The sequence below is a fragment of the Hyaena hyaena genome, unplaced genomic scaffold (assembly GCF_003009895.1).
Source record: "Hyaena hyaena isolate Hyena2069 unplaced genomic scaffold, ASM300989v1 scaffold_474, whole genome shotgun sequence".
Taxonomy (NCBI): Eukaryota; Metazoa; Chordata; class Mammalia; order Carnivora; family Hyaenidae; genus Hyaena; species Hyaena hyaena.
This window is the reverse complement of record NW_024081104.1, coordinates 920,150-933,693: the sequence shown is the minus strand read 5'-3', so window position 1 is coordinate 933,693 and position 13,544 is coordinate 920,150. Positions and strand designations below refer to the sequence as shown.

The following is a 13,544-nucleotide window of genomic DNA, read 5'->3' as shown; positions in this document are numbered from 1 at the left end:
ATGGGCCGGCCAGGGTCTCCCGCTTCTCCCTACACCCCGCCGCCGTGGAAAGCCATGGGCCCCCTCCCGCCCCCATAACTAAGCAGCACAATAACCGACTTAGCGAATTCAGGTAGAAGGAACGTTTAGGTAGCACCTATTTTGTACTGATTCTACGAGTAGGGCCCGAGATGCGGGGGCCCTCGGGTGGGGGTTGCGGCCGCCGGCCCGCCCCGCCCCCACCCCCGCCTGCGCCCCGCCGCCTTGTACATACTCCCACCCGGAACAGGCCGGGATTTTTACTCGGGCCGCGCCCCTCTTCCGCCCCCGTTTGGGGCTGGGCCGGCCGGACAGACGGACGGACGGACAGACCTCCTTCCTAAGCACAATAGCACCAGCTCCCCGGAGCGCCGCACCTCCACGAGGAGAATAAATGCCACTCTTGATAGAACTTGGAGTGTTGGGTTGATGTATCCAGCGCTGGGTCCACGCCACAGGGGGCGCTGGGATGTCTGGGGGGCATCATCCCAGCCCTGCTGCATCCCAGAGGCAAGGCTGGTGCAAGCCCAGTGCTGGGAGTGGCAGCCTACCCACAGAGCTCTGGGGTCACATCACTACCTTTTGGTAGGGTGTGGCACTGTCTCCTTGCCCCCGAGGGCTATCTTCTTCCCCATGGGAGGGCCAGCTTGGCAAGCCTAGACTCGGGAGAATCATCCCCACCCCCCCAACAAGGCAAAGCAGCTGGCAGGCTAATCTGCTCTGTGCCAGGAACTGGGGGAGCTAAGGACCTCCAGCCTGAATTCCAGCCCAGCCCAGGAGTGATCTAGAATCACCAGAGTAGCCACAGCAGGGCCTGCAGAGGTACGTCTACTCTTCTTGTAGGAGCTCCTGCTGCTCCTCAGGCTTGACAGCCACCAACAAACCCGCCTCAATGGCAGTGGAGAAAATGGGGACAGCAGAGGGTGCAAGGTCTGGCCTCTTCCTGCTGCCCACATCTTGACCCCCATGTCTGAGGAGGCCTCCGTGGACAGCTGACTCGTGCTGCTTCTTGGGAGGGGCCACCCAGGGGACAGAGAGGCTTCCATGGCCACCCACAGTCCTCAAGCTCTAGACAGGATGAATCAAGTTGAGATGAGGGGTGGGACTGCGCTGGTCAGGGACAGGCCAGGAACGGGGACCCCCTGCCCCAGCAATGCCCCCTGATACTCACTCAGGTTGGTAGGTATGAGCTGAGAGGCCCAACGTCTGCGAGGTCATCCCAGAGCCAGCTGTCTGAACCCCATCAGGGACAGGTCTGCCTAGACTTCATCAGGGTGGACGGCAGGGGAGCCTGACCTTCAGAAGGGTGTCAGCTGGTAGGCTGCTCAGGGTGGGGCTCACACGGAGGTGGACACCCTCTTCTGGGGAGCACTGTCAGCAGTAAAAACCTCAGCAGTGAAAGCCCCTATTATTGGTAGAGGTCAGGGATCCTTGAGTCTCACTGTCCCTAGGCTGGGGAAAGCATCTTTGCCACATTTGTGTGTGAAGAATCGGTGTCTGGGAGAACAGCCGATCCAAGGCCTGCCTTTGATACAAGCTCTGTCCTAGTACCTCACTGACCCTCCACCTGGAGTCACACCTGGGTGGGTGCCAACGGCAGGGAGAATGCCCATCGCTTCCAGCTTCTGGGTCCAGACTCCTGGTTCCTGCTTCTGCAGGACCCTGAGGGGCAGTGGGAGTGGAGGGATGAAGGCGGCCTCCCTGAGGCCTGGAATGAGTCCACCCTCAGTCTTCACAGATGTCCACAGACAGAACTTTCTATCCCACAACTGGGCAGCATAGTCTGCTAACCACCATGTCCTACGTCACCCTTCACAGGCCTCAGTGGCCTGTGGCACCTCGGCCACAGGTTGAGGTTCTAAACTCTGAACCTCTTCCAGCCAGGCCTGCAAGGGTCCTGGCCTCTAGTCTCTTAACCAGTTGCTGCCCCTGGCAGAGAAATCTCCACTGACCTCTCTTCCACGACCCTCTTGTATGCCTTTGTCACCAAGCAACCCCACCTGCCTTAACCTTTCTTTCTCCTCTCTGGCATCCTGGGCCTCATTTTGCCCTGGATCCTAAGGCAACTGGAGCTTCCGGGGGAGGGGGAATTCTAAAGCTGCTGCGTTGGCCCATTCTCCCTCCCAAGGCCTGGCCCACGCTCTCCCACAGGCCATTGTCCCCTCCAGGCCCGGTCCACGCCTGTACTGAGGCTCTTCCTTATTGGTGTTCTCACGGCCCATGCCTGCCTCTTAACTTGATGCCTAGCTTTCCTCTCGCTCAACTCCAGTGCCAGAACCTTGGCTGTCCCACCGGTTACCCACCAGACTGGTCCTTCCTGGTGATCCCTTGTCCACTCTGGTCGCTTCACTCCCACTGCCGTTTGCCAGCTGACAGCTTGGAGCCGGGACATGGGCACAGGCAGCCGCCTCCAACATGACTTTTCATTCATTACTGACTACTGCACTCAGCCTCTGCAGGCCTACTGGAAGCCTGAGTCCTCAATCTCTGCCAGCCTGGGCAGGCCCTCTAGTTCTTGGCGCTGTACTGAAGGGTGGCACGGCCAGAAGGGATGCAGAGACACGTGGGCACATGTGGCAGAGCTCCCAGGGCTCACTCCTCTATGCTGGGCTCCTGAGAGGACCCTCTCCTTTGTTCGCCCTCCCTTGAGATCAGTACTCAGAAAGTCCTAGCTCTGCCTGGCCCAGGCCACCCCATGAACAGATGAAAGTTCTGAAAGACTGGATAGGAGACGGGTTGATCCTGACTCACCGAGGTTGAGCTGCGTGGACATGTGGGAGCAGCTCTCCTGCCCCAGGCAAGGCAGCCCCGTTAGCACGTTCCTCGAAGACAACCTGCCAGGTAGCTCCAGCCTGCTAGGTAGGGATGCCAGGCCGGTTTCAGTCCCAGATGGCTCAGTGGTGACAGGAATGCGTCACTAGGGGGCCCAGGCACTGTGGTGAAGGTGGTGGAACAGGGGTGTGCCGGGAGGAAAGGCAGTGGCCAGTCCACTGAGAGGCCACTAATCTGAGGCTGAACCTTTCAGTTTATTTGCTTCTAAGAGGTGCTCTTCTTCTTCCTGCTCACCTTGGGAGTGAATGGCTAATGCATTTTGCCGCTGGGTAAACCCTCCCTGAGTCTCCAGTGAATGCTCACTCTGAAATCCAGGGTGTTCACACCCCATGCCCTATGTAAAGATGCGTGTTAAACTAAGGTGGAAGGCGCACTTGTTTGCCAGCGGGTTGCACCGTGCAGTTGTGCAGACTTGGAAGCCTCTGGGTCCCCACAATCCGACACTCCAGGCACCACACGCCCTGGCAAAACCAGCCCGAGTGCAAATGAGGGAGTCCCGGCCGGTCTGCGGACGTGGGCGCAAGGGGGGCCGGGTGGAGGCGGGGCAGACTGGCCGCCTGGGGAGGGGAGTGGGGGGTTGCACCTTCCCTGTCCTTGCTGTGGGCACTTTGAGGGAGGGTCAGTGGGCGGGGCGGGCGTCCGGGGACACCGGGCCTGGGAGCTTCCTCCTGCTCCATCTTTTGGTCTGGCGCTTGTTGAAACAACCCAGGCCGAGGAAAAGAGGGTGCTTCTGCGGTGGTTACCAGAGGGCCCGTGGTGCACAAGTGCGCCGTGACGTGTGCTCCGGAACCAACCCGCTGGGTGGTGGGCGAGGCGAGTCCCCAGGGAAAGGGCCTCGGCAGCCAGGCGGTAGCGCAAGAGGCATTTCTCCGTAAGGTGCCAAGCCCACACTCCGCGCCTGGGCTGAGGGATGACGAAACCCCGTGTTTACAAAAGCGGTCGGGGCGGCCCGCAGCTGCCAGGAAGCCTGACGAGTTCCGCAGAGGCGCTGGGGCCCGGTCTGCACACGCCCGCAGACACTCTACCTCCCGAGCCCGGCGACGGCCGACCGCAGCTCCCAGCGTGCGCCGCGCGGGGCGGCCGCAGCTCCCAGGGTGCCGCGCGGGGGGAACCACGACTCCCAGAATGCCCCTCGCGCCCGCGGACTACAAATGGGCGCGCGCCGTCGCGGCTGGGCTGTTAGAGGCTCCCAGAGCGAGCCGAGCGCGGTCTTCGGGCGGCCTGGAGGGCGCGCGCTGATTGGCGGCCCGGCCTGCGCGCGGGCTACGGCGTCCGGCAGGGGGCGGTGGCGGCCGTTGGCCGAGGGTCCGGAGGCGGGGCCGCGGGCCTCGGGCGCTGCGAGCCCAGCGGGCCACGACTCGGCCGGGACAGGGTGCGGACTGAGGCGATGGGCGACCGCGGCGGCGCGGGCGGCTCCCGGCGCCGGAGGACCGGTTCACGGCCTTCGAGCCAGGGCGGCGGTGGGCCCGCAGTGGCGGAAGAGGAGGCGCGGGACGTGGGCGCCGGGGGAGACCCTCCGGCGCCGGCAACGGCCCCGGACAAGGACGAGGACGGAGACTCCGCCGTGGGCAGCGGCCACTGGGACCTGAGGTAGCCAGGCGTCTCACCCTTAACCCCTGCCCGACACCCTCCCCAGATCCCCGGGCGTGACCACAGCAGCGCGGGCTCCGAGTCGGAGAGCCTGGCTCCCGGACTTGGCTGGACAGGTGTGCCCCTTGGGCCCCTGCGGGGAAACTGAGGCATAGGAGTGGAGAGTCACTGGTCAAGGTCACCCACGTGCGGGCGCAGAGGGGAGCGGGCGACAGTCCAGCTTTCAGACCCCCACGCCTCTGTCTACACATCCTCAGGCGGGTCCTTAGGCTCTTCCTCAGGGTAACCCAGGACGCTGACCCCGCGGCGCGGGCTTCTGCTCTGCGCAAGTTTTCCGTGTGTGGAAGGAGAAGGATGGGTTCAGGTGGCTTATAATTAAGGAGGTCTCTCCTGAGGGCTACGAGGGGTTCCTTGTTGGTAGGCGGTCTCCCCGAGGAGGAGGGCGGGCCTGTGCGGGAGGCAGCCAGCAGGAGCCTGGCGGTGCCGGAGCGTGGGCTCGGGTTCGGGGCAGTCTGAAGCTTTCTCGTCCCTGCAGACCCTCCCAAGAGTTGTCTTCGCGGGGGTCCCTTCCTCCTTCCCTGACCCACGGGTCCGTCCCTTGCCCTGGGCTGGGGCCCTGATTACATCCTCAGAACAAGTTGGGTCCTATATTGGGACTCTCCCCTGCTGGTTGGGGTACAGGAGAGGGGTCTGAAGTGCCCACGGGTGGGCACCCTGTTTAGCTGAAGGTCTGGCAGGAAGCGGGTGGGGGAGCAAGCCTGGCTGATGGGGACGGCCTGGAGGGACGGGAAAGGCTCCCTCCTTCAAGCTGCCTCCAGCCTCTCTCTGGCCTTCAGTCGGGCCCAGGTGTCCTCGGGGGTTCTGGGTTTGGAGACACCGGTGGGGCTAGAGGTTATCAAGGAGGAAGTGGGCAACTGGTCAGTCTGTTGGCAAGGATCTGCTCCCTCAGTAACCCAGAGGTTGGTTCAGCTTTCTTCACTGTGCTGAGAGGATGGGTGAAGGCAGCTGGGGTCCTTGCCCTTGGGGTGCGCACAGTCCACCTGAGAGATAAGATAATCTCAGCACTGAGCAGTGCGAGCAAAGGTCAGGCGCAGAGTCCGTGAAGGCGCCGTGGCAGAGGAGGGCGCTTTTACTGAGGGGGTGCTTGCTTCTTGTGGGCCAGGGATGGTGCTGAGGGAGGCTGCAAAGGACAGGAGGGTTCTAGGGTCCCCTCTGCCACTCTGGAGGCAGGGGCATGGCCGGCATGATCTCCTCCAGAGGTGGCAGGAGTTGCGTCCTTTTGTGTAAGAGTGCTGGCTTTGGGCCAAGCTGCCACTCTGGAATGGGCAGTCACTTCGCTGCTCTGCTGGGCCAGCTGTCTAGAAGCGCGTCCTGTGTTCCTGAGAGCTGGGCCCCGCGAGCGGAGCCTTCACGTCCGGCCTCCCTGGGAAGAGGAGCCAGAGCCGGAAGGGACGGGCCTGCCCAAGGCAGAGGGAGCTGGCAAGGACCACCCTCCCCTGGTCCCCAGGTCTTGCAGGCCCTGTGTGCTTGTTTCTCAAACTCCGATGACCCAGGCCCGGAGGGCCACCAGGGTCAGAGCTTGCTCTGGCTGCCGTCCTGGGATTCTTCGGCCCCCACTCACCTCCTTGTCAGCCTCCTGGTGCCTGTCTCCCCTCCCTACACTTCCTGCTCACCTCGCCCTGGGCAGGTGGATCAGGCTCTGGGTGTGAACACATTTCTTCCAGGCCATGGCAAGGTGTGGCTGTGGGGCAGGAAGGAGGGCACCTCATACACTACCGGTTCCCAGGCCGTCTGGACCCCTGCTCATGGGCACCAGGCAGGGCCTTCGAGTCCCAGGGCTCTCCTAGGGTGTTTGTTCCTGGGCTGCCCTCTGTTTCTTCCTCTCCACCAGGGTCTTCCCAAGGGCAGAGCCTGCCTGCTTACCTTGCACCCTGGGGCTCGGCCCCCAGGCCGGGTGAAGGAAGTGCTGCGGCAGTGGCAGCTGGGAGGAGAGCTGGCAGCCTGCCCCCTCCATGGTCCGCTTGGCCCTGGAATTGGACCAGGTGGTCCCCAGTTGTGACCCACACTTTGCCTTGCCCTTGGGCAAGCTTTGAACTTTGGCAAGACTTAGTTTTCCTTTGCACTTACCTCCCAAAGCTGATGTGAAGATTAAGTGAGATAACACGATGCGTTACAGCGACCCTGGCGAGTAGGCGTGGGACCGCTGGAGGGCACAGAGGTGTGGGTGGCCCTGAGGCAGGGGAGAGGGTGATAGAGTTAGCTCTGGGGAACTATGGCCACATCCTGCCTGCCCTCTGGTCCAGGGCTGCTGAGCGTGCCGGGCCGGCAAGGCTGGGCCCTCTGGTCCAGTGCCGCTAAGCACGCCAGCAAGGCTGGGCCTTGTGGGTTTTGGTGGGTGGTGGGCTTCCTCCCCTGGGCCTTTGACCTGTGTGGAAATGGGGGTTGCCTGCAGTAGGCGGGTGGCCAGGAGCCCTGTGGAGGGACCTAGGGTGTGGGTGTGAGCAGGTTGGGGAAGGCTGTAGGAGCGTGACAGAGGGATCTGGAAAAGCTTTTATGATATTATTTGGTGTCAGACTTGGAAAATAATACCCATTCTCAGCCCTGTTTTCATCTTAGAGATTGCTGAAAATAAAGCCAGCATGGTCTTCCTGGTAGCCCAAAGTGGGCAAGGGGTCACATTGTTGTGAAACGTTGTGCAGATGGGGGTTGTGGACCGGGACCTCTGGGACACTTCCAGTGAAAGTGGACGGACTCAGACTTGGCGGAAGGGCTGGGGAGGCCCCGGTCTAGCGGGCAGGCCAAGACGGTCCCCTCTGGGGAGTGAGGCCCTGGAGCTGTGCTGGCCTCACAGGGAAGCAGGTGCAGAGACTGGAGGAGAAGAGGGCCTCCGGTGGCCTCACCTCAAGGCCCAGAACAGGCCGGGCAGGTGGACACGAGGAGGCCAAGCCTGTGACTGGCAGAGGCTGGTGGGCCGGGGGGTGCGGTACACACCCTGCCGCTGCTCTCGTTGGAGAGTGCCGAGTAGCCTCTCAGCCTTCCCAGCCCCTCACTTCCCGTTGAGCCCGACCTTGTCAGCCCTGAGAAGACAGATGTGCTGCACTGGACACCTGGGCCCACTTCTACCTGGGTGCCTCAAGAGGTGGAGATGTGTGTCCCTGGCCTCATGTCTTACGAAACTGGAGGCCTTGCTCAATGCTGTGTGGGGCTTCCTGGTGGCATGGCAGGTGGGGGTGGGGTGGGGCCGCAAACTGAGAGAGCCGGGAGCTGGCTCTGGGCCTTGCCCCAGTCATGTCTACCTCTGTGTCACCCTGAGGCTCAGGCAGGGATGTGAAGATCTACTTATGTGTCACCCACCCCAGCAGTAGGTGGGAACTCTCATGGGTGGGCACCGAAGTCACCTTTTTCTGCTTCTGGGGGAAACCTCTCTGCCATTAGGCATCTGGCATCTGGTGGGCTCCTCTGGGCCCCCTCGCTCTGGGCAGGAGCACAGTGCTTACCCTGTGGCCGAGCTGGGACAGGTTATAATTTTTTAGAAACAGTTGGAGGCTACATGAATGTATGAGGGCTGGGCCCCTGATACCATGCACCGGGGAGGTGCATGCAAGTCCAGGTCCTCGGCTGGCCCTTGGCCTGAGTCCCTGTGCGCACTCAAACCTGTGTGGGCCAGATGTAGGGAGGAGGTTGTCTGAGGTGGGCGCCCCCTCAGTGTGCCGAGTGTAGGATGGGCTGACTCAGCGAGGCCCTCACTTCTGTACAGCATTGCCAGGTGGGCCTGTAGATCCCTGCGGTGGGCCCATCGCCACTCCACCATTCTGTAGCCGGTGTGCATGGTGGCAGCCAGAGGCCTCTGGGGAGCGAGGCCAGGCTCGGGGCTGGGGTGCTCCGGCTCCACGCAGCCCTGGGCCGGCCAGGGCCAGCCGTGCTGTTCCTGTTCGTGGCATGACCCCGCCCGCTGCCTGGAGGGCAGGCTTCTGGGTGGTCCTGAGAGCCCGTCCCTGTCTGGCCCTTCTGTGGTGGTAGATGGGGAGTAGGATGTGTGGGCAGAAGAGAGGGCTGGGTGGGCACGGACCATCCTGCTGGGCCAGGATGCTGAGAGCCGCTCAGAGGAAGGGGCTGGGGTCTGCCCTGCCCTGGGCCCTGAGGTTGGCTCCCGAGGCGCCGAACTTGGCTGGGCTCTTGGGCCCTGACCTGCCCCTGGACGTGGAGGGGTAAGCCCGCTCTTGGTCCTGCCCAGGGTCCTCATAGCTGGGGGTGCTGGGGTAGGGCCAGCGCTGCTTAGGGGGCGTCTGTCTCCCGTCCTACCAGGTGCCACCGCCTGCAAGATTCTTTGTTCAGCTCTGACAGTGGCTTTAGCAACTACCGTGGGATCCTGAATTGGTGTGTGGTGATGCTGGTGAGTAGGATGGTATCTGGGAGCCGGTAACCCTGTGGTCAGGGCTCCGCCCTCTGGGGGAAAGGGGCCAGAGCTTGTGTGGCTGGACTGCGTGGGGCACTGGGCTGGCGGGGGGACAGTTGTGGTGATGGTCCTGCATCAGCCACACACTCAACTCTCGTTCCTGTTGAATCCCAGGAACGGCACGTATGAGGGGTCTTGGGGGTCCAAAAAAGAGTTTCTTCCGCTGTTCTGAGTGGCCCTTGTGGGCGTGGAACCCTGGCAGTCCTGGGGGGGGGGGGGGGGGAGCCAGGGTCCAGCAGCTGGCTCCTGGGCTCAGCTTGGCAGCCCCGGGCCCGGACTCTGAAGGCACCCGGCCTCTCTCCCGCAGCCTGGTCCTTGGTGGCCCCCAGGAAGGGATTAGAGCCCTGGCTTCCACCTCCCCGCGGCCTGGCTGTAGCCCCTGGCTCTGGGGCGCCGTTCCGTTCACCTTGTGGGGGTGGGGCCAGCAGTCCTGGCCCAGAAACAGCTGGAGCCAAGCCCGCAGGGTGGGGCAGGGGGCAAGCTCCTGTCGGGGCCCAGCCCCCACCTCTCAGACTGATGTGGCCAGAGGCCTTTGCCCTTTGCCCTGACATGGCTGCCTCGGTCTCCTTGGAAGGGGCTTCAGGCGCACCCACACACCCCCTGCCTGTGGCCCCAGGAGGCTCTCCAGGGAGCTGTGGGGGGCAACGCCTCTGTTTGGGTGGGGAGCTGGCTAGGCAAGGGGATGGCGGGCCAGACGCCTGCCTGATGTCACCTCACGAGGTGTCGTGTCCTTGTTCTCTGAGGGCCGTGCCTGGGCCGGGTTTGTGGCGGCAGTCTGAGCAGCAGTGTGTGTTCCCTGGAGCCCTCAGGGCCCGCCTGGCCCTTCGGCCCAGACCCAAAACCTTTCCCCTGCGTCCAGTGCCTCCACCGCCCCCTTGCTGGAGACTGTGTCCCGCCGTGGCCTGGGCCTGGAGGTGCGCGCTGCCCGTTAGCAGCTCTGGCCCCTGCTGGCCGTAGGCTCTCAGGACAGGCCACTACCGGGCGTGGCGGCAGCACGTCTGTGCCAGGCGGGAGGTCAGGGCACTGGTGTCTCTGTTTGTCACCTCCATGTGAAGCCCTTACCTGGTGGCCAGGGGACCCATGAGTGTCCCCTTGCTAGCATCACTTTCCCACAGGGCCTGAGCTTGGGGCCCTTGGCCGGGTATGTGTGTTGGGGGTGGAGGAGGAGGCCCTCGGGCTTGCAGAGGGAAGCCATGCCCCAGCCCCAGCCCAGAGCCTAGCTGCTCTGGGGCCACGTGCCCAGGCTTGGAGTGCTACGGGGACAGTGGGAGAGGGGCAGGGGCCCTGAAGACTCAGGTCAGCTTCTTCTCCCCACACTCCCCAGGGTGTGGGTGCCCGTGGTGTAGCACTTGCGGCCCACCCGGGCACTGCAAGGACGTTCTTGGGCAGGTTTGGGCCTTGAGGGCCGTCACCAGCTCAGTGGGACAGATGAGGGCTTCTAGGCGTCAGGTCATTTTGTGCCGCTGCAGATGCCAGTATCTGGTGTTGGGGGGATGGGGGCAATGGTGAGACGTGCTGTCCCTGCAGCAGCATGGGGGGAGGTGGATGGTAAGCCTCAGGGCTGGCGTGGAGGTCACACAGGGCTTGCATCCTGGGTTTGCAGGTGCGGGTTGCCACCCGGAACCGGGGCTCCTGCCCCTGCAGGTGCTGGGAGGAGCTGGGGTGGGTACCCTGTGGCCAGGGCTAACGGGGCTGTGCCCTCCTTCTCTCTTGCAGATCTTGAGCAATGCCCGGTTATTTTTAGAAAACCTCATCAAGTGAGTGTCTTGCCCAGGGCCCCAGCCCCGCCCCTGCGGCCCCTCCCCCCCATCTCTCCCGAATAAAATCAATTAATTTTAAAAATACGTTAAAAANCCCCCCCCCCCCCCCCCCCCCGCTCAGACCCTCACCCCCCGCCCCCCAGGTACGGCATCCTGGTGGACCCCATCCAGGTGGTGTCCCTGTTCCTGAAGGACCCCTACAGCTGGCCCGCCCTGTGTCTGGTTATTGGTGAGCCGGGAGCCTTGGAGGGTTGTGGGTGGGGACAGGGCTTGACCTGGGACTGAACCGCCCTACGGCACTTCCATCCTCAGTGGCCAATGTCTTTGCCGTGGCTGCATTCCAGGTGGAGAAGCGTCTGGCAGTGGTAAGCAGTGCCCTCACGACCCCTGCCCTGCCCACAGCGCTGCTCTCCTCATTAGGCCTGCGTTTCGGGCTGTGTGTAGCTCTCCTGGGGAGGCCTGTCCCCAGGGAGTGGGGGTGTTGGCTGAGCACGCTGCCCCCGCCCCCACCCCCCAGGGTGCCTTGACGGAGCAGGCAGGCTTTCTGCTGCACGTGGTCAACCTGGCCACCATTCTCTGCTTCCCGGCTGCCGTGGCCTTGCTGCTCGAGTCCATCACTCCAGGTGTGCCCCTTCCTTCATCCCACCCCTGTCCCAACCTGTCTCGGGCCCGAGGGAGGGACCTCGGTTCACCACAGGGGCTGTGCCTGTGGCGGAGGCTCTCCTGTGCGTGATGTGGGAGGGCTGTGGCCTGAGCCTGCCTCTCCTGCAGTGGGCTCCGTGCTGGCTCTGATGGTGTACACCATCCTCTTCCTCAAGCTCTTCTCCTACCGGGACGTCAACCTGTGGTGCCGAGAGCGGAGAGCTAAGGCCAAGGCCAAGGCCACGTCTGGTGAGGGGCTGCCTGGGGCTGGGGCCTTAGAGCCTGTGCCACCTGCCACTGGGCCAGACCTGGGCCGCAGCAAGGCCTCATGCCATGCCCCCCCCCCCCCACTTGCTTGTAGCTTCTGCAGGTAAGAAGGCCAACGGGGGAGCTGCCCCGAGCACCGTGAGCTACCCAGACAACCTGACCTACCGGGGTGAGGACCCTTCCTGGGACGCGGCTGGAGGGCGGCGGGGGGGGGGGACAGCAGAGGCCTGGCCTCCTAGCCCCACCCTGCCGTTCCAGATCTGTACTACTTCCTCTTGGCTCCCACTCTGTGCTATGAGCTCAACTTTCCCCGTTCTCCCCGCATCCGAAAGCGCTTCCTGCTGCGGAGGCTCCTTGAGATGGTGAGGATGGAGGCGGGGGTGGTGGTGCCCCGAAGGGTTGGGGTCTGCCCGGAGCTGGGGACTCAGCCTGCTGCTCTCTGCTTCCTCCCTCAGCTCTTCCTGACTCAGCTGCAGGTGGGGCTGATCCAGCAGGTACGCGGGGCCAGGCCGGGCTGGAGCGGGAGCTCAGTGTAGCCAGGGAGCTGACGCTGTGCCCTCTTTTGCAGTGGATGGTCCCCACCATCCAGAACTCCATGAAACCTTTCAAGGTGAGGGCTTGGGTTCTCCTGTGGCGGGGCGGGGGACGGGTCGGGGTGCGGCTCGGGCGGGGGCCAGCTAAGCTCTGTCTCCGCAGGATATGGATTATTCACGCATCATCGAGCGCCTCCTGAAGCTGGCGGTGAGCGGCACGGCTGGGCAGGGTGGGGGGGCGAGCAGGCCGGTGGGCGGGGTGTTCTGGAACCTGGCACCTGCCTCCCCCCCCAACCACAGGTCCCCAACCACCTCATCTGGCTCATCTTCTTCTACTGGTTCTTCCATTCCTGCATGAACGCCGTGGCTGAGCTCATGCAGTTTGGAGACCGGGAGTTCTACCGGGACTGGTGGTGGGTGGCCTTGGGCGTGGGGCTGGGGGCTGGGCTGGGCCAAGGTGCCAGCTGGTCACTTGCTGCTGCTGTCCGTCCCCAGGAACTCTGAGTCCGTCACCTACTTCTGGCAGAACTGGAACATCCCTGTGCACAAGTGGTGCCTCAGGTGGGCGCGGGCAGGGGTGTGACTGGTGGGCGTGCAGCTTCGTGTGCGCACCCGGGCACCCTTCCCACGGCCCCCTCCCTCCACAGGCACTTCTACAAGCCCATGCTTCGGCGGGGCAGCAGCAAGTGGGTGGCCAGGATGGGGGTGTTCTTTGCCTCGGCTTTCTTCCACGAGGTCAGTGCTCCGCAGGCACGACGGCCTCATCCTTAGGGTGGGTGTGGCCTGACAAGGTGGCTGACCCTCTGTCGCTCCCCCTGCAGTACCTGGTGAGCATCCCCCTGCACATGTTCCGCCTCTGGGCCTTCACGGGCATGATGGCTCAGGTGAGCATTCCCTCCTCAGCCACCCTCTGCCCCGGGCCCCGGGCGCCACCGGCCCTGTGGTCACTGTGGCCAACTGACCGTAACCCTGTGTCTCCAGCTCCCCCTGGCGTGGATAGTGAGCCGCTTCTTCCAGGGCAACTACGGCAACGCGGCCGTGTGGCTGACACTCATCATTGGTCAGCCCGTGGCCGTGCTCATGTACGTCCACGACTACTACGTGCTCAACTACGAGGCCCCGGTGGCCGGGGCCTGAGCGGCTCCACAGCAAGTCCTCACTGCCACCTCCTCTCACCTCACTGCCCGCAGCCAGAGCCTGTCCCCTACCTGTGTGCTAGGGAGGGGGCTTGGCTGTCCATTGCCTCCTCCCAGATACCCCCTGCACCGGAGGCCCTCTCTGCCCCTATGGGGCTCCTTCCTGCCCTGCTCAGGGATGGCAGACCAGGCACAGGCCGGTGCTGGTGGAAGGTGCCAGCGGCCCAAGACTGTGCCAGTCCTGCCCAGGGGTCTGAGGGAATCAATAAAGTGCTGTCCAGAGTGGCTGTCCTCAGCCTGCTGGGGTTGT

The 13,544-nt window shown here is 63.6% G+C and overlaps 1 protein-coding gene across 4 annotated transcripts; it reads left to right on the top strand.

Annotated features, from left to right (window-relative positions):
- The first annotated feature begins 4,059 nt into the window (after positions 1-4,059).
- DGAT1 (diacylglycerol O-acyltransferase 1) lies at positions 4,060-13,516 on the top strand. Of its 4 annotated transcripts, none has more exons than XM_039254188.1 (17): positions 4,060-4,440; positions 8,746-8,833; positions 10,613-10,653; positions 10,800-10,885; positions 10,969-11,021; positions 11,174-11,279; positions 11,428-11,547; positions 11,660-11,734; positions 11,824-11,927; positions 12,021-12,041; positions 12,134-12,175; positions 12,262-12,306; positions 12,399-12,511; positions 12,594-12,659; positions 12,746-12,833; positions 12,920-12,982; positions 13,080-13,516. In XM_039254188.1, exons 1-17 carry the CDS (start codon positions 4,238-4,240, stop codon positions 13,233-13,235), a joined length of 1,470 nt encoding a protein of 489 aa, XP_039110119.1. In that variant the 5' UTR covers positions 4,060-4,237; the 3' UTR covers positions 13,236-13,516. The 4 variants fall into 4 exon arrangements, with proteins under 4 accessions (XP_039110119.1, XP_039110120.1, XP_039110117.1 ...); XM_039254186.1 differs by having other exon boundaries at positions 4,062-4,440; positions 12,021-12,059; XM_039254187.1 differs by lacking the exon at positions 4,060-4,440 and adding an exon at positions 8,460-8,648 and having other exon boundaries at positions 12,021-12,059.
- The last annotated feature ends 28 nt before the right edge of the window (positions 13,517-13,544 follow it).

Excerpts from the sequence above, each read along its gene's own strand:
- DGAT1 (XM_039254186.1), top strand. The coding sequence starts at position 4,238 with ATGGGCGACCGCGGCGGCGCGGGCGGCTCCCGGCGCCGGAGGACCGGT. Across the intron at positions 12,060-12,133 it reads AGGTGGGGCTGATCCAGCAG|TGGATGGTCCCCACCATCCA; the intron begins GTACGCGGGGCC and ends CCTCTTTTGCAG. Across the intron at positions 12,176-12,261 it reads ACTCCATGAAACCTTTCAAG|GATATGGATTATTCACGCAT; the intron begins GTGAGGGCTTGG and ends CTGTCTCCGCAG.